This window comes from Amblyomma maculatum, chromosome 11 (assembly GCF_055883805.1).
Source record: "Amblyomma maculatum isolate TAMU_Amacu chromosome 11, ASM5588380v1, whole genome shotgun sequence".
Lineage (NCBI taxonomy): Eukaryota > Metazoa > Arthropoda > Arachnida > Ixodida > Ixodidae > Amblyomma > Amblyomma maculatum.
The window spans coordinates 23955481-23981077 of record NC_139354.1 but is presented as its reverse complement, the minus strand read 5'-3'; the positions used below and the strand labels follow the sequence as shown (position 1 = coordinate 23981077).

The following is a 25597-nucleotide window of genomic DNA, read 5'->3' as shown; positions in this document are numbered from 1 at the left end:
GCTGCAGGTCGCTCGCTGTTTACAGTCAGCCACGCCAACCGCTCGAGCCGAGAAACACTCGTGTCGAGCGTCGGGGCCCTTCAAGTTGTGGGCAGCATAAAACTACAGAGAATATGCTGAAGAGATAAACGAAGTGTACGCAATAAACCGCAAAATACTTGAGCGAAGAAAGCGAGTATTTTCCCTGCATCCTATTACCCTTTTATCATCTTCCTTCTTTGCCATACACTTCTCGCTGTTTGAACTTAACTTCGTATCTGCTGGTAGTATCTTGTCAAAACTTCACAGAAGTGGCCTGCCAGAAGTGAGGAAGACTGTGTTACTTTTTAAAGGAAGATAGCTCGTTTGCTGGCGGTGTTCTTTTGAAGACCTCCTACTGAAGAGCCTGGCTGCTTCGGCATAACTGCAGGAAGAGCGTGTCTTGGTCAATCAGACGGAGGATGTATTAAGGCAATAAATAACCTTTAATGGCTCATGCTCGCGGATCATGTCCGTCCGTCCGGAACGCTTTCGTTACGTGGGAGGTGCCAGCTGGCAGCTGACATGGCCATGCATTAACTGGATCCTTCCTGACATTAGGTTTGGCAGGAGCTGCCAACTCGGGCCTCTCCTTTCATATTTTCATATAGGAGGGTGATATCAAAATCAGCCTACGACGACCCTTGCATTCACGTTATCCCTAGGCCACGCAGGCACGTTCATACGACTCGGTTAAAGCGGGGCTTTATATGTTGGCTGGTAGCTTACGCCATCGCGTCATACCGACCAAGGCGTCCGCATGGCGCCTTTCACTTGGCGCGTCCTCGAACGCCGCATCACACAGCATACAGAAGCAGACGCAGTACAGCAGGTATCGGTGACGTTTAATAAAATTGGTTTAGAGTAAATTAAAAGCGCAGTATTTCTCACAATTATACGCGGACTGATTGATTGATTTATAGGAAGGGAAAGGCGCGGTAACTGTCTCACTTGTATTCTGTGGACACCTCAACCGCGCTGAAAGTAGGAAGGTGGGAGTGAAGGTGGAAAGAGAGAAAGAGGAGTCGTAGTGGAGGGATACGGAGTAATTTCTACCACCTGGGAATCCTTAACGTGCGCTGACATCGCACAGCACATGGACGCCTCTTCGTTTCGCCTCCATCGAAACGCAGCCGCCGAGGTCGGGTTCGAACCCGGGTGCTCCGGCACAGTAGTCGGGCGTCTTACCACTGCACCACCCCGGCGGGGCAATTCTTCGCGGACACCTTAACCGTGCCGTAAGCAAAAGGAAGAAAGTGGGAGTGAAAACAGAGAAAGAGATGTCGTAGTGGAGGGCTTTGGACCCCCACGCGATAGAGGCTCTCACCTCATCGCAGTTTACTGATCCAAAGTGCCCCCTAAAATTTTTAAAAGCAAACCCTGCGTTTTAAAATGCAGTGTTTCTCTCTCTCCTTCGAAGAATGACTGTAGAGGTTCGTGTTCGTTGGCCACATGTCGGTGGGTCTTCAAAGAAGCACGAACCAAGTTACAACCAACCTAAATATTCAAAGAAGTTAGCTGATGTGGACGTCCGCCACCAGATGTGCGCATGCGCAGGGAAAGAACACATCAAGGAACAAACTAGATGATCTTGTGATAACGAAGGCTGAAAGCCAAGTTAAGTGCTTCAACAAGAATAATAGGATCCAGATACTCGTTGATTTCACTCCACCAGTTGAAGTGAACGTCAACCAGTTGTTGGGATTTTTTTAGACATAAAGTCTTCAATGACGAGACTACAAAGCAATGTTGAACCGACAGCGACTCAAGGCCTCATTATGCAGATGGCCAAGAAAAAAAAATAGGCAATTACCCTGCTTAAGTTACATCATGTCAGTAGTCTTCATGGCTTCATGGTATATTAATAGTCAAACATATGTCGCATGACGTGCAAAAAAAGCTTTTTTTTCTTATTTAAATACAAATAAAAGTAACAGGTAATGTTTAGTTTCAATTTTTTTTATTGCGCCATCAGCTCCGCAACCAAGCGCCTTCTAATATGCAAAATTGCCCCACCGCGAAGGCGCAGTGCTTAAGATGCCCGAATACTGTACCGGACTACCCGGGTTCAAACGCAACCGCCAGTGGCAGTGTTTCAATGTGTCCGTGTGCTGTCCGATGTCAGCGCACGTTGAAGATCACCGGGTGGTCGAAATTTCTCCGCAGCCCTCCACAACAGCCCCTCTTTCCACCTTTCCGCTTTAACTTCCATCTTCCTCCCTTCCCTCACGGCTCGGTTCGGGTGTGCGCGAAAAAATGTGGCAGATACATGCGTCTTTAATTTCCTGTAAACCAATTATTGTTAACCTCAACAAGAGTTGTTATTCTATTTTAAAAACGGCGCTGACCTTATATAAAAAATACGATGTGATCCGACCAAGCTGCGTCATTTTTGCTTCTACGGTACGATTTTACGTTAATAGGCTTCTGACTGGAGCTTCGACTTAGATTTCAGCCTTGCTTTAATTCGATTTCTTTTCTTTTTAATATGCTGCGCGACTTCTGAAAAGTGGACGCTTCTGTACAGTGAGTTGTGTGGAAATGCGTTTCTAACGAAGGGTGCCAAAAAAAGCTACCTTCGTGGTCTGAGGAGTGCCTGGAATCAACCCTGACGTCGTTGTTGTTGTGGCTGTAGGAAGAAGGACAAGAAAATGCACGGGCCTGCTACTGGCTCTGTAGCTGAGCCACTTCCGCTGCCTCGTGCAGACAGAAGAGAGATTTATTTATATGGAGGGAAAGGAGCGGTAACTGTCTCACTTGTTTTCTGTGGACACAGCAACCGCGCAGTAAGGGAAGGGAGGAAGGTGGGAGTGAAAGTGGAAAGAGAGAAAGAGGAGCCGTAGTGGAGGGCTACGGAGTAATTTCGACCACCTGTGGGTCTTTAACGTGCGCTGACATCGCACAGCACACGGACGCCTCTTCGTTTCGCCTCCATCGAAACGCAGCCGCCGAGGTCGGGTTCGAACCCGCGTACTCCGGAACAGTAGTCGGGCGTCTTACCACTGCACCGCCCCGGCGGGGCAGACAGAAGAAAGTAGAAAGGGAAGAAAAAGAAGATGGAGAAAAAGACACGCGCCGCAACAGCCGTCGTCCACCACCAAAGCCGTGGCAGGTGCAATGACGGCTTATAACAGATAAAAACTCGATGGTTGGCTAGCCCCCGCCGCAAGCGGCGTTGACCTACCGTCCCAACACCGTAGGGCCAGGAAAAGCCACCCTTCCAACCCTGACGCTAGCTGGCTAGTACGGATGCTTCATACAAACGCACATAAAAGACAGAAACACGCGCCCTCATAGAGTAACTTTGGGACGTTAAAGCCTATGAACTACAGACAATTTTTTATCCGGAAATTCACTGCACTGCTAGAGCCGTAAACACAAGTGGGGTTAACATTCCGCTGTGTAACAATGTTATGCAGGTGGGCGTGAATCGTTGAGACTATGGGGGCGAGGGCTCAAAACTGCCAATGATTTTAGGCTTGCATTAAGTCATTGACCTTTATAGCTACATACCAGTTAAGTAGTAGTAGAAAACTTTATTGAGGGTCAAAACATAGGAACTTAATAGATTGATGGCCTGCTCAGGCGCTGTTCTTCTTCACCCTCAGCACCAAGCCAGCCCACCCAGGTCCAGATAGTATGAGAGGGGGTGGGAAAGAAACCCGATTGCAATGCAACAGGGCAAAAACCCATATTGCACCCATTTATCACAATCAAACCTCCTAATAGAGTCAGAAGGCGGCGATAATTCCGCGCAGAGCTCAGAATGACTGCTTCGCGCTGCTCAAAGCATGAAACAGTGCAGGTATAAAAGTTTCGAAACTACACCGGCAGTTGGTAACTGCATAAGCTCAAAGGCGGCGCCGCGGTAGTTAACCTTCAAGAAGTCGCCACAGGGATTAGGGAGGTTTCGAAACGGAGTTTCCAAAATGTCGTAATCAAAGAGCACTGATTGTGACAAACTTATGATCAGTCCACTCATCGAGTGCGCTTTATAACTATTGCTCTCAATTATTCACGACGGAGGATAGCTCGAGATTTGGGAGGAATTTCTTATTTAGCTCTCCTTCCAAAAACATTAAGGAACGAGAGTTTCGTGGATGAAATCAGTTCGAACGAACCAGCTTAAGGAGGCTTAAAAACATCGGTTCCAAGAAAAATACTTCAATAACCTATAAGACAGGGAAGCGAGTGCTTGAAAGCCGTAGCGCAGTTTCGAATAATTATTTTACAAATGCCTCCATAATTAAGCGCTTCCAAGAGAGCAGCGCTTTTTGCCTACATGATCAAATGCAAATCGCTAGCCTGCCTCGTTTAAACATTCCGTTTAATGAGCATGAAGCTATATCCATGACATTTGAAGGCGTAAACACCGTCTTCGGCGCGGTTGTAAAGGTCACCAAAAGCTCTGACGAAAGTCTCCGTTTTTTTGTATCCTGTTGGACTGATGCGACAAGTGAAAATATTCGTTCCGGTCACGCAGAGCTGAAATCTGTCCATAACACACTTTAGTATTATATATTGTCACGACTGAAGTCAGAGGGAGCCGTGAAAGTACACGTAGCCAAGGACCCGAGAATGAGGTCGGCTTGTCGTTTCGAACACAGAGTCACAGCGTCCAGCACCAGCGCGCCGCCCGTGCCAACCACCGCTTCGTTGTCGTCGGCACCAAACACGGCTGTCGCGCGGCGCTAGGCACGTGGCATTATCCCCCCCCCCCCCCCCCGTGAAAGAAAACATCGTCCCGATGACAAGGTGAGAGGAGAAAAGAAAGAAAAAAAAATTAGGCGTGAGGTGAACTGTACAATGACGCAAGGTTTCACTTGCAGGGAACGCTCAGTCACGCGAAAAGTACGGCTTTAAGCGCACCACATGCACAATTTCAGGCCGCTGGCGTCGAACACTGACGGTCACAGTTCCATCTGGAATGACTTCGTAATTAACGTTGTTTAAGCGGCGTAGGACTTTATAGGGTCCGAAATAGCGGTGGAGTAGTTTCTCGCTCAAGCCTTTGTGACGCACGGGGGTCCACACCCACACTTGGTCCCCTGGTTCGTAGTGGGCCTCCCTGTGCCGAAGGTTATAGTGTCGAGCGTCGGTGGCATGCTGCTCCTTGATGTGCAAGCGGGCCAGCTGACGGGCTTGCTCGGCCTGTTCTGCGAAATGGGCGGCGTCGGGTTCGACCGCTTCTTCCCCGCACGGGAGCATCGCATCCAACATCGTGCGGGCCTCTCTGCCATATACGAGACGGAACGGCGTAAACTTCGTGGTTTCCTGCGGCGCCGTATTGTAGGCGAAGGTGACATACCGCAGGATCTCGTCCCACATTTTATGCTCAACGTCGATGTACATTGAGATCATGTCGGCCAAAGTTTTGTTTAGTTGTTCCGTTAATTCATTTGTCTGAGGGTGATACGCTGTTGTTGTGCGATGCTCGGTATGGCTGAGAGTTAAGGTGTCCCGCAGTAGCCGAGCTGTAAACGCCTTTCCTCGGTCAGTAATGATGGTAGACGGTGCACCGTGTCTGAGCACAATGTCGTTCATAAAGAATCGAGCAACTTCGCCGGCAGTACCTCGGGCAAGGGCCTTCGTTTCAGCATAGCGTGTTAAGTAGTCTGTGGCGACTACGATCCACTTGTGTCCGTTCGAGGATAAAGGAAATGGGCCTAAAAGGTCCATGCCCACTTGCTCGAAGGGTGTGAGGGGTGGTTCAATAGATTGTAACATACCGGATGGCTTGAGCGTAGGTTTTTTTCGCCGCTGGCATTGTCGACAAGTCTGTACGTAACGTCCAACGCTCGGAGAAAGATGTGGCCAGTAGTAGTTCTGCCGGACTCGGTTTAGGGTGCGTGTAAAGCCAAGATGCCCTGAAGTTGGTTCGTCGTGGCACGCCAGGAGGATTTCGTGCCTTAGATCAGCCGGTATAACTAGCAGGTATGTTTTCGCACTCGACGTAGAATTCTTCTTACAAAGCACCCCATTGCGGAGGCAATACGACGACAACCCCCGAGCAAGGTACCGGGGTATTGTAGGATGCCCACCTTCAAGATGGTCAATAATCAGTCTCAGCTCGTCGTCGGCACGCTGTTTGGAGGCGAGATCGGACGTAGTGACTGCTCCGAGGAAGCTATCGTCGTCGGTGGCATCTGACGAAGGAGGGCCGACGGGCGCGCGGGACAGGCTATCGGCATCGGTGTGCTTCCGGCCAGACTTATAAATAACATCGAAATCGAACTCCTGTGGGCGCAATGCCCAACGTGCTAAGCGGCCACAAGGATCCTTTAAGTTTTTCAGCCAACACAACGAGTGATGGTCAGTGATGACGCGAAACGGTCGGCCATAAAGGTACGGGCGGAACTTGGCAGCGGCCCATACTACCGCCAAACATTCTTTTTCAGTGGTGGAATAGTTACACTCAGCACGGGAAAGTGCACGGCTGGCGTAGGCAATTACTTTCTCGACCCCGTCTTGGTGCTGAACTAGAACGGCACCAAGGCCGACGTTGCTCGCATCCGTGTGTAATTCTGTGTCGGCATCATCGTCGAAATGTGCCAGGATCGGGGGTGACTGGAGCCGGCGTCGTAACTCGTCGAAAGCCATCTGCTGCTCGGCGCCCCAGGAAAATGATGCGTCATCTCGAGTCAGGAGAGTCAGAGGGCTGGCCATCTGTGCAAAGTTTTTGATAAAGCGACGATAATAGGAGCACAGCCCCAAAAACCGTCGGACTGCTTTTTTGTGGGCGGGGACGGGAAAGGCAGCAACGGCAGCAAGTTTCCCAGGGTCAGCTCGGATGCCATCAGCACTCACGATGTGCCCAAGAAACTTCAATTCGGTGAACCCGAAGTGGCATTTTTGAGGCTTGAGAGAAAGGTTGGCAGACCGGACAGCTTCGAGAACAGTTCTCAGGCGGCGTAGGTGTTCTGTGAACGTCGGTGAAAAAATTATTACGTCGTCGAGATAAACAAGGCATGTCTGCCACTTAAGACCTGTGAGCACAGTGTCCATCATCCGCTGGAAGGTGGCAGGAGCACAGCAGAGCCCGAATGGGAGGACGCGGAATTCATAGAGCCCATCTGGTGTTACGAAGGCAGTTTTTTCACGGTCCCTCTCATCAACTTCAATTTGCCAATAACCACTCCTGAGGTCAATGGAGGAGAAGTACTTGGCTCGGCGAAGTCGGTCGAGAGAGTCATCAATCCGTGGCAGCGGATAGACGTCCTTCTTTGTCATACTGTTCAGTTTCCGATAGTCAACGCAGAAACGAAGTGTTCCGTCTTTCTTTTTAACGAGGACTACAGGCGAGGACCATGGGCTGCTTGAAGGTTGAATGACGCCATCGGCGAGCATCTCCTTGACTTGCTGTTGGATAGCGTCTCTCTCCCGAGGAGACACACGATAGGGCTGCTGATGGATAGGTCGAGTGCCTTCATGCGTGATAATCCGGTGTTTAATGACCGACGTTTGCTGCACCTTAGATGAAGACGTGAAGCGCACACGAAACTCCAGCAATAGATCTTGAAGTTGCCTCTTTTCAACGGAGGAAAGGCTAGAATTGATGTCGACAGCGTGTACGGCATCATCCGTTTCAGTGCTAGGCGTAGCTTCCTCTGAAGCAAAACATTCGGCGACTTCGTGCAGATGGTCGACGTAAGCAATGACAGTGCCACGGAACAGATGTCGATGTTCATTGGAGAAGTTGGTGACAAGTACCTCCGTCTCTCTTCCACGAAGGAAACAAAGACCTCTTGCCACAGAAACTCCCAAGGCGAGTGAGAGGGAGACATTAGGCTCAACAACCCGGAGGCCGCGATGTGGCTCGTCACAAGTAACTCTGGCGAGGATGCTGGCGCGTGGTGGCACTGTGAGGCTATCATCGGCGACTCGCAGCGTGGAGTGGGACCCGCGGTACTCATGCTTTTCAGTGACCAGTTTGGCGGAAAACGTCACCAAGCGGTTCGGTAGATCTATAGTGGCACCGTGCTCACGAAGGAAGTCGATGCCAAGAATAACATCACGAGAGCATTCGCGTAGAATGAGAAAAGTCGCAACAAATGTGCAGCCTCGCACCGTAACCCGGGCTGTACACATACCCAGTGGTGCAACCACATGTCCGCCTGCCATACGTATGTCTGGTCCGTTCCATGGCGTCATCACCTTTTTCAGTGTCCTTGTAAGCCGCCCGCTAAGGATAGAATAATCGGCTCCCGTATCAACTAAAGCGCTGACCTCCTTCGTGTCGACGATAATAGGGATGTCCAGGGAGACCCGGCCAAGACCAGGGCCTGTTGACGACGGTTCGGAGTGAAGTGAGCGGTGTGGTGGCGGAAGCTGGACGGCGGTTGGGTGGTCGGCGTCGGGACAATTCAATGTCGACGGCAGGTCGGAGTGAAGCAAGCGGTGCGGCGACGGAAGCTGGGCGGCAGTTGTGTGGTCTGCGTCGGGGCAATTTAAGCGACACGGCGGTGATAACTGGTCGGCGATGCGGACGACGTCGGGGCGATCTGGTCTGTGCGGCGAAAACTGGACAGGAATTCGGCGTTCAACGTCGGGGCGAATCGAGCGGTGCGGCGGTGGAAGCTTTACGGCGAATCGGTGTGCGGCGGCCTCGCCCCCAAAGGTCGCCGGAGCTAGTTTTCCCGATGAGGACTCGAGGAATCATGGCGTCCAGCGGTATACCGTGACCCAGAGGGTGAAGAGCGACGAGGCGAAGGCGAGCGCGACTCGCGACGAGGAGAATGTGGCAGACTGGCGGGTGACGTACGCTGGCGGGTTACGTACTCGGCGATGTCCTGAGGGCGCTGACCAGGCCGTGGACGAGGGCTGTCGGGGGAAAATCCCCTAAGGCCCATCTGACGATAAGGGCACTGCCGGTACAGGTGACCTGCCTCGCCACAGTGGTAGCAGAGAGGGCGGTTATCTGGAGCGCGCCAGAGATCAGTTTTCCGGGGCGCCTGGCGCCGATCTTCCCAAAGGGGCAGCGGTGCCGCAGCGTGCACAGCGACCTGAGGTTGCGTGTAAGGCGAAGGGGTGGGTAGCAGGGCTGGGCGGCGTGTGACATCAGCATAAGTCATCCGCTCGGTGGGGCCCGGGGGTGGTGGTGGAACGACTGTACTTGTTGGTGGCGTGAGTGCATTCTGGACCTCTTCACGGATGATGCTGGCCAGGGAAGCTGCGCCAGGAGCTCCATGAACTTTCTGGAGCTCCTCGCGAACCACGGTGCGAATGAGGTCGCGAAGGGAGCTCATATCTGCCCCGGGATTGTAGTCGGTTCGGTCAGACGGCGGTAGTGTGGATATGGAATTCAGCGGCCGACCGTACTGGCTGCATCGCTGCTGTAACAGTTTCTCCATGGTCACAGCTTCAGCCAGAAACGCCGCGACGGTGGTGGGCGGGTTCCGCACGAGGCCGGAAAAAAGCTGTTCTTTGACGCCGTGCATCAGGTGCCGAACCTTCTTCTCCTCACTCATGGACGGGTCGGCGCGATGGCAAAGGCGCATGACGTCTTCAACGTACATTGCGACCCCCTCGTTCTGACGCTGAACTCGAGAGGTCAGGGCACGCTCGGCATTCTCTCGGCGGTCACTGTTGGCGTACGTACCGAGGAGCTGACTTCGGAAGGCCGGCCACGTAGAGAATGTGGCCTCGCGGTTCTCGAACCATGTCCGAGCAGCGTCTTCAAGGCTGAAGTAGACGTTCCGCATTTTCGCAGCGTCGTCCCAGCCGTTAAACGTCGCGACCCTTTCATAGTGAGCTAGCCAGTCCTCGGCGTCTTCAAACTGCTCACCGTGAAATGGTTTAGGGGTACGTGGGGTCTGAAGGATGAGACAGGACGAAGGGGTGGAAGGGACAGTCATGGTACGGGCGGGCGGTGTCGTTGCCACAGCCAGAGTCTCTTCGTCAAGAGGGAAGGCCTCGGGGGACAAGCCTCGGAGCCGTCGGCTGGTACGCGTAGGGTCGTCCGCAGGAGAAGGGATCATCGATCGCACCTCCACCAGTGTCACGACTGAAGTCAGAGGGAGCCGTGAAAGTACACGTAGCCAAGGACCCGAGAATGAGGTCGGCTTGTCGTTTCGAACACAGAGTCACAGCGTCCAGCACCAGCGCGCCGCCCGTGCCAACCACCGCTTCGTTGTCGTCGGCACCAAACACGGCTGTCGCGCGGCGCTAGGCACGTGGCAATATATCACGCCTCGTTGTGAACGGAACAAAGCGTCATTTGCATTTACTGTCTTCTCCGGTGCAATCACAATAATACAATACTAATTGACAAGACGAAGCTAAAGTGTTGACCCCAACACATGTTGCAAACAGTTCCACTACCTTACCTGGACGTTCCCTTTTTAGTTCCCTAGCATTCATCGTCATCCTCATCAGCCGGACTATACCCACCGCAGTTCGAAGGCCTCTCCCATATTCATCTAATTAACCTGGTACTGTGCTAGCTGCACCACTTGACCCTTGCGAACACCTTAACCCAATTCGCCAACCTAACTTTCTGCCGCCCCCTGCAACGCTTTCCTTCCCTTGGAATCCAATTTCTTACCCTTAGCGGTCATCAGTTATCCTCTCTTTGCACTGCATGTCCTGCCCATGTTTATTTCTTCTTATATTATAAGTAAGGAGGTCGCTCGACACACACAAATAAAAATAAGGTGACGTCAGACCCAAATCATGCATTTCACAACGCTAGCCACTCAACGAAAGCTAATAATGGATGCAAATGTAATGAAATTCTAATGGCAAGAGGTATAAGACAGCGGTTACAATACAAATCAAAAGCAGCATGACCAAACGAACATAGCTGACCTCCGTAAATCGTGTGTTGCGCCGATTTTCTAAAATGTTCTTGAAACTGGATGTACTGCAAAAAAAAAAAGCAAGAGAGACTGAAAAGGACTACAGTGGATACTGTAAGCCGTAGTATACATTCTGAGGCGAAGGTACCAAAGCGTAACAGAACTATGTGCGGAGATCGTAAGTGAAAAATCACAGCTCCTCTTTTAAGATAATGAGCTGCTTCAACAAAAAGGAAATATTTGTTGCAGCAAGAGCATGCTCACTCGTGCCTGTGCCTCATTAATTGCTGTCGGGAACAACTTAAACCCCCAGCGACCGTCGCCTCGAATACCTTCGCTGGAATAAGAGGTACCCGCCTGCTTTCTTGTTACCTAAAAAAAGTTGAGCATGAGATGAAATTGTAAGCTCGAGACCTTTGCTGCATCTGGCTTTCTGGATACAGTCGAACCTCATTAAGCTAATTTCTTTTAATAATGTTGTTACCCAGGAGGGTAATAGAGGAAGCAGCGAACAATGGCCCCTTATTGATTTATTAAATACTGCTATTTTTTTTAAATATTTGATCCTACCATAATATATTTACTTGGAAATCGAACAAAAATTAAAGAGTGGGGATTCAAGTAGAGCATAAGCAAGCTGCAAGAATGCCAGGAGTGAGATGCGGTCGAGAAATATATATTTGAGCAAAATCTTGTAGACATGGTGGCCGCCTCAGCGCACTGTAAAGCGAAAACTGTTACGCCGTTGTTGTATATTTGTGTTGTGTGACGTTAGTGCACGTTAAAAATCCCCAGGAGGTCTAAAGTCAGTTCGAGGACCTCAACTACGGCACCTCTTTCTCTCCTTCTTCCTTCAATCTCACCTCCTTCTCTTCCCTTACGGCGCGGCTCAGGTGTACACCAAGAATTGGGACAAATACATGCGCCTTTCCTTTCCTGCAACTAAATTTACATTTATACATTTACAACAGTTGATGCTTTTTCCTCTTGCGGCAAGTGTAAAGCCGTCAGGTGGGCTCGAATTGTTAGGAACGGGCGAAGAAATAGCGAATTCTGCTATTCGCTCAATTTGTGAAATGAGCAACTTAGACACATACACATAAAAACAAATTCGACGCTGTTTTCATATCATTCGCGATGTCAGTGTTATCGGCTGGACAAATCTCTTTTCGCCAATTGTACCGCAATATTGAGTCGTGTAGAATTCATTTCAGATTGTAAATTTACCAGTCAGGCGTTAACCAAAGGCTACTTCAGAAGACGAAAAAGTTAGGTGTGGTTTAAACCAGGTTAACGTCCGCAACCATAAATTCGTAAACACGTGCAAAAGCGTGCAAGCCAAAGGTCTAAGATGATTCCAACGATCAAAAGTGAAAAGTCCCTTCCACTACGATCTCCACGCAGGTGGGCATGCCTTGGCAGGGGGTGTATATGCTATACATGACCTGGTAATGGTAGTCTGTTGCTCTGCTGTTTCTCAAAGGACACCGTCAAGGTTAGGTGTCAAGACACATCATAGGGTTCGACAGAGTGTAGTGGTGCTTCTACAGCACTCAAGTTTCAGTCACCCTCGCCGTAGCCAGTAGGAGAAGAATTACATAAATTGAAGGAAATGCGTACAGCACTAGAGGGCGTCTAATTTTTGTTTCGCCACGTCAGGCACGTTTGAGGCGTTTAACAAGTAGTGACATAGTTTTGCGCCTTTTCAGTTCTGCGCAAATATATCTAAGGTAACTGACAAGTTGACAACGTTTTTGAAGTGTTCGCCGACATGCTGTTGCTAAAACAACTACGCTGACACAAAGTCGTAAGACATACTCGGCTCTAGTGTCCGTATGATCGCTTTCTCACAAAAAGCAACCCCCTTAAATAGGTTTCCCGCGATCCTGTATCGATGATAGAATATTACCGATCAATAATCGATAAAAGAGCCACCTATTCATTCACGCTACGTAGCTTTGGAAGGATTCGCACCGTGACATCTGCGCGCTAGAACGGTGGCACGTTTCGACAACCGAGCGCCACGACTAAATAAAGATGTGACGGATGTGACGGATCAAGAAAGATTGATCGCTTACTTCGAACTGCCGACACACTAATGTTTAAATTGTGATAATAGATGCGCGCTCAGCTGGGTTACAAACCTGTCCCTGCTGTTGCTCTTGAAAACCGCGATGAAGGCAGCGTTGAGCTGCGCTCAACAGATCACGTTCGCAGTGAAACGAGTGTTAGCGTCGAGAGCACCGAGTTGAAGCGACATCTCGACAGGTGTCAGTGCAACCATTACTAACTCCTAATAGTGAAGCTGCCAGGATGCTCTTCATATACTCTCTTAGAACGAAACGAATGCACATGTCGCAGCGCATCCGGTTTATGCTTTGCACTTTGCTTTCCGTGACGTGGACGGTGTTAAACGCCGAAGAGATGGCGGAACCTCCGACAGCTAGTCCGGCTCCGGACTTTGTCGAAACAACGATAGCCTCACCCCGTGAAGCTGACTTGATGGCTGAGAGTTACCTCACGCCACCTCTTGAAGCTACTACTCCGATGAGTATTGAAGAAACAACGCCCTACGAAGACGACCCCAAATACCTGGAGCGACAGCGGATGGAGGACGTGAGTCATTGCTTTTCTACTGTTGTGTGGTTTTCTTGTTTACTGCGATATTTCCCTCACTATTACTCTCTTAAGCTTCCGACTTTCGCAATGACAAGGAAAAAAAATGAAAGATGGCTTAGCTTTGCTATGTCTGGATATGCGAAGCGAAAAGCAGTGACTACCTCGGGATCCCAAGAAATTAATTTTTCCAGTCTTTTGCGCCGTTCGCCAGCAGATAAACTCTCCTTGGCTTCTATGTCGAGCGCGTCTAAGTTCACCGGCGTTCTATAATTCGTTTACAGGAAAGGAGGCACCCTACTCGCGGAAGGCAAGAAGCGCCACCCGGAGGCGTTGGAGCGCACTCGTTCGCGCTTGGTCCTCATAGCTGACGACAGATGGGTGACGTCACATCCTTGACGTCACCCTAATTGAGTGACAACTATTTTTTAGTTTATTTCTATATAAGCTCTCTCGCTAGCCCATTAAACATTTTGAAATGCCTCGTTTATCGTTCAGTGGCACTCAGTGCCATCGTCCTTGTTCGCGATTTCTCTGGCATTAGCGCGCTTAAACCAACACAGCCAAACAACTATTCCACTCACACATCTGAGATGTCTGTCATCGGCGCTCGCGAGAACGTCACCGTGTTTAAAGTTCAAGGGCGCGACGGATCAATGCGCGAGCGTCGATGTTTGGTCGAGGCATAAAAGATGTACTTCAGGTTATATAAAGTCATAGATAGAACTGTATTCACTGGTATTTATTGGGAATATTTCATAAATGAAACGCTGTTCAACGGAACAGGTGTCATTTATCTTCCTGTTAGTGATATGCCTCCACTTTAAAAAAAAATAGTAGAGGTTTAAGCATAGCTTGAACCTAGTTTATAGTGCCCAATATTCTAGAGCACTATACCTAGTTATACTAGAAAAAACTCAGTGAAGCCTGATTTAGCAAGGTTTTACACGGTTTCACGGCTTGAATTTGTGGACACTCAAGCTTCACTTTAAGAACATACGCGATGGCTCCTTTAGCACTGTCGCTAAATTCCACTTTAATTTTATTAACATGGTTTTATAAAAACTGATTGATTTATAGGAAGGGAAAGGCGCGGTAACTGTCTCACTTGTTCTAAGAATGGAATTGGAGCGGTATCTTTTAGTTCTTCGGTGGACACCTGCAATAAATTATGTGAAGGCCATTCGTGCTCAATGCAGCTAAATCTGAAGTTGAACCCTCTAGAGTGCATCTTACGTGCTAAATTCTAGCATCTAGCGACAGGTTATATGGCGTTATAGCGACTATTTCTTTTTTTTTTTTTTTTTTGGCAAATATTTCAAAGAAGCGATGACATTGAAAAGGCATGTTTTACGTTCTCTTTCAATGCAGACACGAACTACAGATGCACTGCGCTTGAGCTATACTGCATTGAAACCGGTTCTCTCTGAGGACGTACGACGAACGGTTGTATAAATTTTCTGTGCATCAATAAGTTGGTTTACAGGAAAGGAAAGGCCCAGCATCTGTCACATTTTTTTTCCTGCGGGCACCTGAACCGTGCAGAAAGAAAGAAAGAAAGAAAGAAAGAAAGAAAGAAAGAAAGAAAGAAAGAAAGAAAGAAAGAAAGAAAGAAAGAAAGAAAGAAAGAAAGAAAGAAAGAAAGAAAGAAAGAAAGAAAGAAAGAAAGAAAGAAAGAAAGAAAGAAAGAAAGAAAGAAAGAAAGAAAGAAAGAAAGAAAGAAAGAAAGAAAGAAAGAAAGAAAGAAAGAAAGAAAGAAAGAAAGAAAGAAAGAAAGAAAGAAAGAAAGAAAGAAAGAAAGAAAGAAAGAAAGAAAGAAAGAAAGGCACTGACATGGCACAGTGCACGAACGCCTCTCCATTTCGCCTTACTCGAAACTCAGCCGCCAGCGGTCAGGTTCAAACCCAGGTACTCCGGCACAGAAGTACGGCATCTTAACCACTGCGCCAGGAAATAAAAGTGTTAGCCCCATTCTGGTCTGTACATAATGGTTTGCAGGTGAACTACAGATTTATTGCTGTCAAATTTTAGTCGAGACGGGATACTTTTTCAAATAAAAAATGTAAATAGGTTTACAAGAACGCAAAACGCGCAGTACCTGTCACACTTTCTCCGTATTCACCTGTACTGCGCCGTAAGGGAAGGGAGGAAGGTGAGAGTGAAAATGGGAAAAGAGAAATAGGCGCCGTAGGGAAGTGGGGGCGGTATGGAGCGGTATGGAGTATTTTTGACCACCTGGGGATGTTCAACATGCACTGACATCGCACAGCTAGCCCAGGGATGCCTCTTTGTTTCGCATCCATCAAAACGCAGCGGCCGACGGTCGCTTTCGAACCTGGGCACTCCGGTGAACTAGTTAACTAACTAGACGGGCGTTTTAAACACTGAACCACCACGGCGAGGCAAGCACTTTTTTCTAATGCTTAAGTCAAGCTTGTGACATATGATGATGTCAATACAGTTCTAACTCCTTGATTACAAAATGGAATCGGACTATGGTATGGCCCGATTCCGGAAGTACACGCGAAAAAAAACAAAAAAACAATGTTGACGTCATTGCAACCAGCTCGATAAAATCCCGCTGGAAGAGAAATGTCATTTTAACGTTTCCTTTGGCGTTTTATGACTTTTCAAAGCTTTGCTCGAACGTAATGGGGCTCTGTATCTTCTGAATATGGCAGTGAGTTAATTTGGCCAATTTGAAATTTCCCCCAGTACCCCTTGCGATTTTGTGAGCGCGTCACCTAGATTTCCGGGATGTCACACTGTCCGATGCCCTACCTGTATCTGGTCGCAGTTCATGAACATCGAGGAAAGAATATATGTGATCCAGCGCAACTTCAACTTCAAGCGAACTGAAACATGCGAGTCTGCACAGAGGCTGGTGAAAATTAACGACCAAGAATACTTGTACACCTTACGTGCTCGCCACTACATGTTCAAGGATAAAGTGTAAGTTGTGTATTTTTAATTCACTGTTTCCTTTTCTGCGCGAGAACAGTCACAAATAGCTTTACGGCTATTTTCACGTGGCAAGTTTTCGATAGATTTCGCGTCGTTAGAGACAAAACATAACGAACTCGGGCAAGACATGAACAAAGGGGATCAAGACCGCCACTATTTACGAAACGAAAGTACCAATGTTTCATAGTAAAAGTCGATTTCTCACTTTTCTGCAGCGGGCTTGATTCGCGCTTGTGAGGCAAGCTACTGCGCCTGTATATATATTTCATATGCCTCCTCCCACATCGTCACCCATCATGATCTTCTTTCTTCTCCCCTTTCCCTGCCCCAGTGCAGAGTAGCAGGCCAGATTTGAATTATTCCGGCCAGCCTCTCTGCTTTTTCTTTCAATAAATCCATCTATCTATCTAGATTCAACAACTTAGCAACTTTTTCTGCAACTTGACACAAGCTGGCGAAGTCAGGAATGAAATGAACTGTATCTCAAAGTTCCGAGCATAAATATCGGCATTCACTTCATAGTAGTTTTCCTGCGAAAACGGCCGAGGGTGGCGACGCCTGCATTTACTTTAGCTTGTATTTAAACAAAATCAGCCTCACTGAATTAGAATCCGGTAATCTAGTGAAATATGCTAACCTCAGTTTTACCTTATTGACCTTTTTGAACATATCTCAAGTTAGCCATCATGCATGTCGAAAAACCTGAGGGTGATCAACAGTAGTACAAGGGGCAACGTAACTTTGTGGCTCTAATTATGCAATCTTTCTTTCCTCGTGCAGGATTCCTACGAATGTTAGGTTCACGGTAAGCAAGACCGGGATTCACAAGGAGTACAATGCTATCAAGTATCGGCATGGCATGGGTAAAGAATGCTTAATTCATTCTAGTCAATGAATTAATCGAGGATTTTGTTTTTGTTTTTTTCGCTAGTTTTCTCCGTGGCAAGTCTGTAACTGGAGCATTACGGAGCGGTGAGCGTGTGTAGGACGGCCCCTGGGGACTCGTTTGTAGTATGCATAAAGGAGCATTAGCTTTTCTTAAAGACAGTCAAGAATCCAACAAATTCACGGCTAGGGAATCCATTCAGAGTCAGGCGATCAACATGAACAACAAGCTTTCTACACCGCAGCAGCTTGAGCACATAGGGGAAGTGCGTTATTAAAGGCTCTCAGAATGACTTGTTCAGCGTGTTTTATAACATGCGTGGAAGTGTTAATGTCATGAAGTAAGAAAACAAAAGCCCGTGGTCGCGGCAGAAGCGTGAAATTCTGCGGCAAGCAGGGACAGCAGGAAGTGATTTCAAGACGTAAGCGCTGTAGAGTAGCTCTGGAACAGCCAACCAAGAAGCTCGATTCTGAACCGATTCAAAATTTGCGGGCAAAGTTTAGACTAGCGTATGGATCAAACATGGCGCTGGTATGTTAAAGTTTGGGACGTCGAATAGAGTTGCTGCTTTTTAGGGCCAATCTTGATAATTACAGATTTTTGAAGTATTTCAGCTGTGCACCTGCAATCGAACGCGAACAAATTGGTGCTTAAATATACAACGAGGCTTAGCTAGAGCTTCGAAGTACCTCATTTGACTGTGGACTACTCCAGCCAAACCTCAGAACTCTTACCCCTCTTGTGTCTTATACAAAACCACATGTACTTAACTCTGCCCCCTTTCTCCGCCCCTTCCCTCTCGCACTGTAACACAGCTGCTAGAAAGCTTGAAAGAGTGCCATGTCATTTCCAGTAGACAAAAATAAACAGAAGGTATATTCCACTACTTCTGCGGACGCCAACCAGCAGATAACACGTAAAAGGAATATGCTAAATCAACAACCTAAGTAGATAACCTACATCGACTAAGTTGACACGTCGTCGTTTTCATAGAGTCCCCACTGCAATGCACTGTCGTACTGCGCAGTGAACATCGCCGTCTTCATTAAGTTCCATATGAGCCGCTCCTTCGTTTAACCGATCGGTGAATGCGCCATACACACACGTCTTCTGACCGAGTGCGGCGAGGTTCACTAGAGTAGTGTCAAGCGAATCCACCAGGTGGCGTGACAGAGATGGCAATGTTTTCGCATAAATGAACCTAAGCAGACATAATCGAGAGCGTGGAATTTTTTAAGAGAAAAGATGTAGCCTAATGAGCAGATAATTTGCTTCTCTTCATTTTCCTGCTTCCCTTTCCAACCTCTTTTCCTCCTTCTAAATTGTTTCCCACTCCACAAAAAAATTGATGTCAAAATGAATTTAGGGAACCCAAACTAAAGTTTGGTCGCGTGACGCCAGCGCCACGCCTCGCCTGGCGGCGAGCCGTCGAGGCTACTGGGGAGAAGAGCGGCGGGCGCTGCCGGTCAGCACACGTATCACGCGATCTTACGCGCCTTTCAGTCCAAGCGGGGTGCAAGAAGGCAGCGCCTCAGGGCGCGCGCACTCTCTCGATGCATGTATTTGTACCGAAAAATGAAAAGATTTGGTGCAGCAGATTTTGGTTTAGGGATACTGGTGTCTTTTGCTGTTATGAAGGATTAGATCAGGGATGAACAGGTTAATGATTCACGCAAAACATGGAAGCTGCCCATTAAATTAAATATGAACTGCTGCTCACTGGGAAGCCTTTCTCCTGGGTTCAGTATTGATGCATTGATTTTAACGAAGCACCGCATTAGGCAACACGAATACATTTCTTACTTTCGGGCGAAAAGGTTTAAAAAATGGCCATGACCAACTAGTGCATGAATTAACTGCGTGATAATTTACATAAATGCCGCAGCAGTATCGTGTTGCAGTGAGCGTAAGTTCCAGCTTTATTAGGACATATTCATTCTCGAACGAAAATCTCACTTTTCATGACACGATCATGCCTACTATAAAATAAACAAATGCGAATTAGTGTATATCTTTACCGCTGTCTTCAAGGTGATGTTGGCTTCCCGACTTTCGTCAGCTAACTCAAGCCTTGTTTGCATCTCTGTCTGATAACTCAGGAGCGAGTCCAAAGCATCAACACAGCCTTAGAACTTGTTTGAAAGTTTCTTAACATCGTTCCACGTGTGTTCGCTTCTGCGTGTCGCGCGTAGTGCATGGTTTGATGGTTTGGCACCACTGGCACTAATACTGCCTTTACACAGCCATTTGTTGCATATACGAAGCCCATATTCTCACAAAACTAAAGTTTAAACATTGCGTGAGAACCGAAATGCATGAAACCAGCAGCAAGCTATAGCTTATCACTGCTTAAGAGTTCGCTGCCTCACGAACGATTCTGTGGGTCATACTTCAATGAATAGAGAACGCCTGTTCTCTATTTATAGTGTATTGTATTGCTCTGACCTAGAAAACATTTTTTTGCACGTCGTTAATATTCGTCCCTGAAAGAACGTGATTATTTCTATACAAAGATGCCGTTTATCAAAGTAGGCGTGCGCTGCATATTCAACAACGCAGAACATCGATCGAGTGTGCCATCGAGTGCTTCGTTTCAGAGTACTTATAGATCGTCTGGTATTTGGAGCGTGTAACAGAATTACTAATACGAAGGAAGCGGCGTATGCGGTGGGATCGCTCACTTCGGAAGCGCATTTGGCGTCCAGTCATGTATCGCCGTTATCGACGGTCCGCTTGACAGAGTACACGTTACCGACGATATTTTAAACCTTATTCAAGTTCACTTTACGGGCAATAAAAGGCAAGTAAGCAAAGATCTTTGTGAAGCCGTGCCGTAGACGGTACACTGCGACGCGCCGCGGGTGCAGCAACGAGAGCTCTCCACGCGCATGGAAGGGAGCCGGAATGAAGCCGTGTAATGACAAGGCGCTGTCCCCGTATTCCCAGTTTCTACTTTTTCTGCCCTAGATGGCGCTCCTCGTCAAGAGCAGTAGGGCCGCCTTAGCTAGCAGTAGCTTTATATTTTCGAGAAGCTTCAGCGAATACTCTTATTGTCACGTAATCTCTGAAAAAGCTACGGAATCATGCAACAAAGCGCGGCTGAAGTCGATAAATTTCGTCATCAACAACACAGCAACGCGGCGTGTCAATTTTATCACGTTGCTAAAGAAATCACAAATGGGCCAATAATTCATTTAAAGATCGCGACATCAACTCGACTGCCTGCCGATGACGTCCACCTCCACCCACTTTTTGGCTGGGTGTAGTTGGCATGTGAATTCCCCGTCAAAGAGATGGTGCGCAAATATTTTCGGAAATGCAACAAGAGAAACGTGCCGGAGTGCACAAAGGACGATGTGCTGTCGGTGATGGGTGCCGAGAAGCACTCGTGATTCAACTTAGCTTCGGATCCACCCGGGTAACGCTTGTGCACTTCGTCGTCTCCTGGCGTATAATTTCCATACGAAAGGCATTTGCATGCAAATGAAAATAAACAGCGCCATCAATAAGCTGAGCTGGTCGGTCATGTCGAATTCGTTTCAATACGATGGTGTGTTTCGCAAGTTTTGGCATTCTGTACTGTATTTTATGCCTAGAGCTCTAAAGAGGGGAGAAGATGGGGCGGGGTCGACCTATATTGTAGTTTCCGTGGTTGATGTTCCTCTGCGCTCCACCCAGTATTCTTTCGTCGATGTACCATCCCTTGCTCTGCTTTCGGGAGTAAAAATCAATAAAAATGCAAATGTAATGTAAAAGTAGATGCCGGAGTCGAAGTTCACAATGACTTCTTTTTGTTTACAGACCAACCTAGAGTTGAAAGGAAGCTCATGTACATCAGTCCCGATAAGACATGCGCAATACTCGTTGAGAAGCTTGGCAACGGCGGCAAAGGCAAGTAAATGTTATCCACTTAATAAAAAGCACGAGAAATGGAGCTAGCAACCAAATATTGCAGCTATAAGACGCTTAAAAAATGCTCCATGAAAAGCATCACTCATAGTTACAGATAAAGGCGAACGAAACTTTTGTTTGGGAACCCAGAAAGAGGAACAAGGGGCAATAAATCAGAAAGAGGAAGAAGGGGCAATAAATGCAGATTTAGTCATGAAGAACTTATGCGCAGAATGAATGAGATCGCACAAATAAAGCCGTATACGGGCCAGTATACAATAGAATAAGATAAAATCAGTAAATAATCGATAGATAACTTCAAAAATTGAACTGTTTATTGTTTGAAACCAGAGCAAGGCGAGTTGGAAAGCAGTGTTATACCACGGCCGCTCGATGGAAGTGCACTAGCTTCCATCGAGCGGCCGTGGTTATACAAAAGAATACTCTCAAAGTGACAATATCATGTCTAGATTGTTACAAGCCTGAAGGGACAAATACAATTTATCGACCTGTCGCAGTAGTCGTACACATATGCGATCCTAGCCAGATCAGCATATTATTGTTAATAAAGATGGAGGTCTTTTTGTTAAAGTTGCTCCATCCACCTGGATGTTCATGCTGGCGTTGGTGAATTTCACGAAATCGAGGCCACTCTGCGGTCGCGTCGGGAATTACGCCACAAAGAACCGGTGCGCGGGAAACCATGGTGTTTGCTCTCTAGCGCGATTTCGGCCGAATATTCAGATATTTTCGGAAATTTTGTTAGAGAGCTATGTCTGGTGATGGCTGTTACATGGGTGCTTCCACAGTATGAATAGAAAAGCTGCTAGATGTCGCTGCGTGCGTCTTTTGGTGCCGGCAGTAAGGTGAAAGTGGAAATAGCAATTGTCCGCACTATAGCGAAACAATTGCAGGACCACGAAAGTGCACTAAGACAATAAAGGCTTTCTTCGGATAACAAAGGCCTGCATATATGCGAGGCGCAATTTAATAATCGCTGTGCTGTGCAGACATGACTAACGGACACACTTCAAGCGCATAACTGCGTCCGTAAGCGAAGACATTATTGTGGCATGTGTGAACTGTGGTATATATACCACAGCACCATATATGGTGCTCCGATAGGCATTGGAAGCGAAGAGTGGCATAGCGATTTCATTCTAATTCTACATAACTAGGACATTTTCGCACTTCATTACGGCCTCATACCATGCTGCACTGGAATTCTTCACTCACACAGACAGATGGTAAGAATCGAGTGGAATCGGACCAATGCAGTTGTTTTACGGCCAGATTAAATTCATACTTCCCTTCTATACACTTCTGGCCAAAAAACAGACCGAAATGCGTGGGCAATCGCTTCACGAAAGAATGCGTCAGAAAAGCTAACCTTAGACGCCCGACTACTGTCCGGAGTTCCCGGATTCGAACCAGACCACGGCGGCTGCGTTTCGATGGAGGCGAAACGAAGTGGCGTCCGTGTGCTGTGCGATGTCAGCGCACGTTAAAGATCCCCAGGTGGTCGAAATTACTCCGTAGTCCTCCACTACGGCTCCTCTTTCTCTCTTTCCACTTTCACTCCCACCTTCATCCCTTCCCTTATGGCGCGGTTCAGGTGTCCACAGACACAAGTTAGACAGTTACTGCACCTTTCCCTTCCTGTGAACCAATTATTATTATATTATTATTACTGGCCTCACTTTTCTCTTGTACGCACAAATATAGATTATAGATTTGCATTCATATTTAAAAGGTTTAGTTTGGTTCATGGCGTATGCTGATAATAAAATCTAAGTCAAAAAGACAGAACGATAGACATTTAATACTTACATATATAAAGAAAACGTTGCTGACAAACCATTTCTCTTGTGCACACATTTATAGATTTGCATTCATATCTAAAAGCTTTGGTTTTGTTCATGTGGTTACATTGATAATAAAATTTAAGTAAGAAAAGGCAGAACGACAGTGATTCAGTTCTTATACTTGTAAATAAAACGCAGCTGACAAACATTCCCAGCTTGTTTCCTGTGCAACCAGGTTAGCACTCCCTGGGTCCTTCTTGCCTACAATTCTTAAAGCGAAAGGTTGCTTTCTGAGCTCGCTCGTGTTCCTGTTCTATACAGGTATTTAATGGCTGAGAACTTCTATTTATTCGAAAGTTCCGCTTTAGTCCAGGATGGTTTAAAATACCAGACAATGACTTCTTTTTAATCTCTCATTTATTCTTCACGCACTCTAGAAACGAGATATCTTGGCTCATACGAGGGTGCTGCTACCGACGGACCAGAGCGAGTTCAATGCAAAGCTTTAGGACAATCGTGCATCTGCCTAGCTTAACCACATAAGCAGCCATGCGCAGCGCCGTCATGCAAGAATAATTGATGCTGCTCCATCTTGGGCATGAAAATCGCCAACTCAGCATCCCTAAGGTTCAAGGCCTAAGAGTAAAAATAATAGGGATGTTCCCAGGACAGATATCAGGAAAATAAAAAGAAAGCAACGCAGCCGGATTGCTGGCGGGAAAATTCCGAGAAACCAAATAGAGAAAAGATAATAAATTTTCTACAGCACACCTGTACACTCAAAGGATAGTATTAGTGTTAGGCTGCTAAAGTTTATTAAAGCTAAAATTTGAAAAATGTTATCTCGAAAAGTAATGGCCGAGATTGAAAAGGCACTGCACCCAGTGGCATCCGACACTACAAACGTTTATTGGGGACGCTTTTACCATCTATCAACCTATCCATCGCGCAATCTATAACATTTGGTTTCATTTATCGACAGCACTTACAGTCCAAGATCTTTTCTCTGCTCATTCTCAGGTTGCCAACTCGTGCAGCCCGAGTCAGCCATAGACGACGGAATACCCGCGGAATGCAACCGGATCTACAGAGCCAACTGCGGAAAGAGGAGTATGACGATATACGAGAGCATATGCAAGAGCCTACCGGACAACGTTCCGCACGAGGAACTTTGAGCTGCCAATTGTATAGAGGGAACCCTATACCGCTGAAGCTAAAGGCTCGCGAGGACCGTGCCTGTGGTTTCAGTTTCGGTACCTTTACATGACTTCACGGCATATGGACACTGCGTCGGATGATCTCGAAAATTTATGTCCTGATTAGAGTTGGTTGATTAATTTTGCAGCGAGATGTGGAACCACGCCTCCGTCGCTGCAACCGCGTCGTCGTGTTTATTTGAGGTGCATAGCGGCAAGTCCGCTTTGGCTGTGACTCTATTTGCCGTAACCTGCAGAATCCACGTCTCCCTCCAAAAAAAGCATAGATGTGTATCTGTCTTCCATTCATTAACGATTAATAACATTATTTGCCTCAGCGTTCCTTGGGAAGTCATTCTTGTTTTTTTTTAAGGGACGTCCGCTTTCATTGATTAAACATTCGCAGAGCATTTTCCAGCGAACCCGAACAGAACGCAATCTGAAGGAGTAAGCACAAAATGAAGTTTAACACAATGTCGCACAACGATCAGTGAAAGTCTGGAAAGCCGAAAAGTGAAAAAAAAAAAGAGCAGTTGCTTTGCGGAGGGCTCTCTTAATACTGGAAACATAATAAGCGAGGAGGAGTTAAAAGTACTTGAAAATGACAAGCTGTCGGGCTAGTCACTCTTCCATCATATTTTGGACAGCCCTGATAGAGCTTGTTTAATTGTCCTCTATGTTCCTCTCAGAACTGCGCTCATTCTGCTACGGGCTGCTAAAATACCAGTGACGGAATAATAACATAGAATTGTCAAACTGGTACGTCGTCGTCTCCTGCACGCCAGTAAATGTACTCTACGTACAACATAGAGGTAACGACAGAATTTCATCAAATGAGGGTAGTAAGGCTTCCGCCTTAAATAGTCTGTGACGTCAGCCCTGACGGTAGAAGCAAGTCTGCTATTCATATTTACTTACTGCTGTTCCTGAAGCACAGCAGTGTCCCTGATCAGCCACAGTCATTGTTCTAACTGCATTTTTGCTTATTTTAGATTGCAATCATTCTTACTCATTGTTTTCAGCCACAGAGCTTAATTTGCGACTGTAGAAATTGTTTTTCGAACAAGCGTTGCTCAAGTCTCCGGTCTTACATCGAAACTAGCCAAGGAGAAAGTTGCTGATATTGACCAAATTATTTCCGCACCTTTAGTGTACATGGTGTGACACAATGTTGCCCTTAAATACTTTACACTTAAGGGCTTAGCCAGCGCTACAATTTCTGCAGATTACAAACGTACATTTGCGTTTCTTTTTTCTTTTCCTGTTTAGGTGGATAAGGCTCATTGCGAAAAAGAATCTAATTGCTCATTTATGAAGAAATCAGCCGAATACTCTAAATGCAGTCATTTTAACGCAACAGCTTTAAGGATACCATTGTGTAGAAGGTCCGGCCTTGTGCGCAAAAAATAACGGTAAATGATCGTT

General features: G+C 47.2%; 2 protein-coding genes across 6 annotated transcripts in view; one reads left to right on the top strand and one right to left on the bottom strand.

Moving 5' to 3' along the window:
* Positions 1-25597, bottom strand: part of inaE (inactivation no afterpotential E) — a 229679-nt gene that overhangs the window by 152920 nt on the left and 51162 nt on the right. The window lies entirely within an intron of this gene.
* LOC146173159 (uncharacterized) lies at positions 12990-24510 on the top strand. Its single transcript, XM_084584132.1, has 5 exons — positions 12990-13430; positions 16228-16382; positions 17175-17257; positions 21082-21171; positions 23997-24510. Exons 1-5 carry the CDS (start codon positions 13128-13130, stop codon positions 24149-24151), a joined length of 786 nt encoding a protein of 261 aa, XP_084440258.1. The 5' UTR covers positions 12990-13127; the 3' UTR covers positions 24152-24510.

What these genes read in the sequence shown, in the direction of transcription:
- LOC146173159 (XM_084584132.1), top strand. Translation starts at nt 13,128, where the DNA reads ATGCTCTTCATATACTCTCTTAGAACGAAACGAATGCACATGTCGCAG. An exon ending in CAAGTATCGGCATGGCATGG is followed by an intron (nt 17,258 to 21,081) that starts GTAAAGAATGCT and finishes TTTTGTTTACAG; the next exon opens with ACCAACCTAGAGTTGAAAGG. An exon ending in GCTTGGCAACGGCGGCAAAG is followed by an intron (nt 21,172 to 23,996) that starts GCAAGTAAATGT and finishes GCTCATTCTCAG; the next exon opens with GTTGCCAACTCGTGCAGCCC.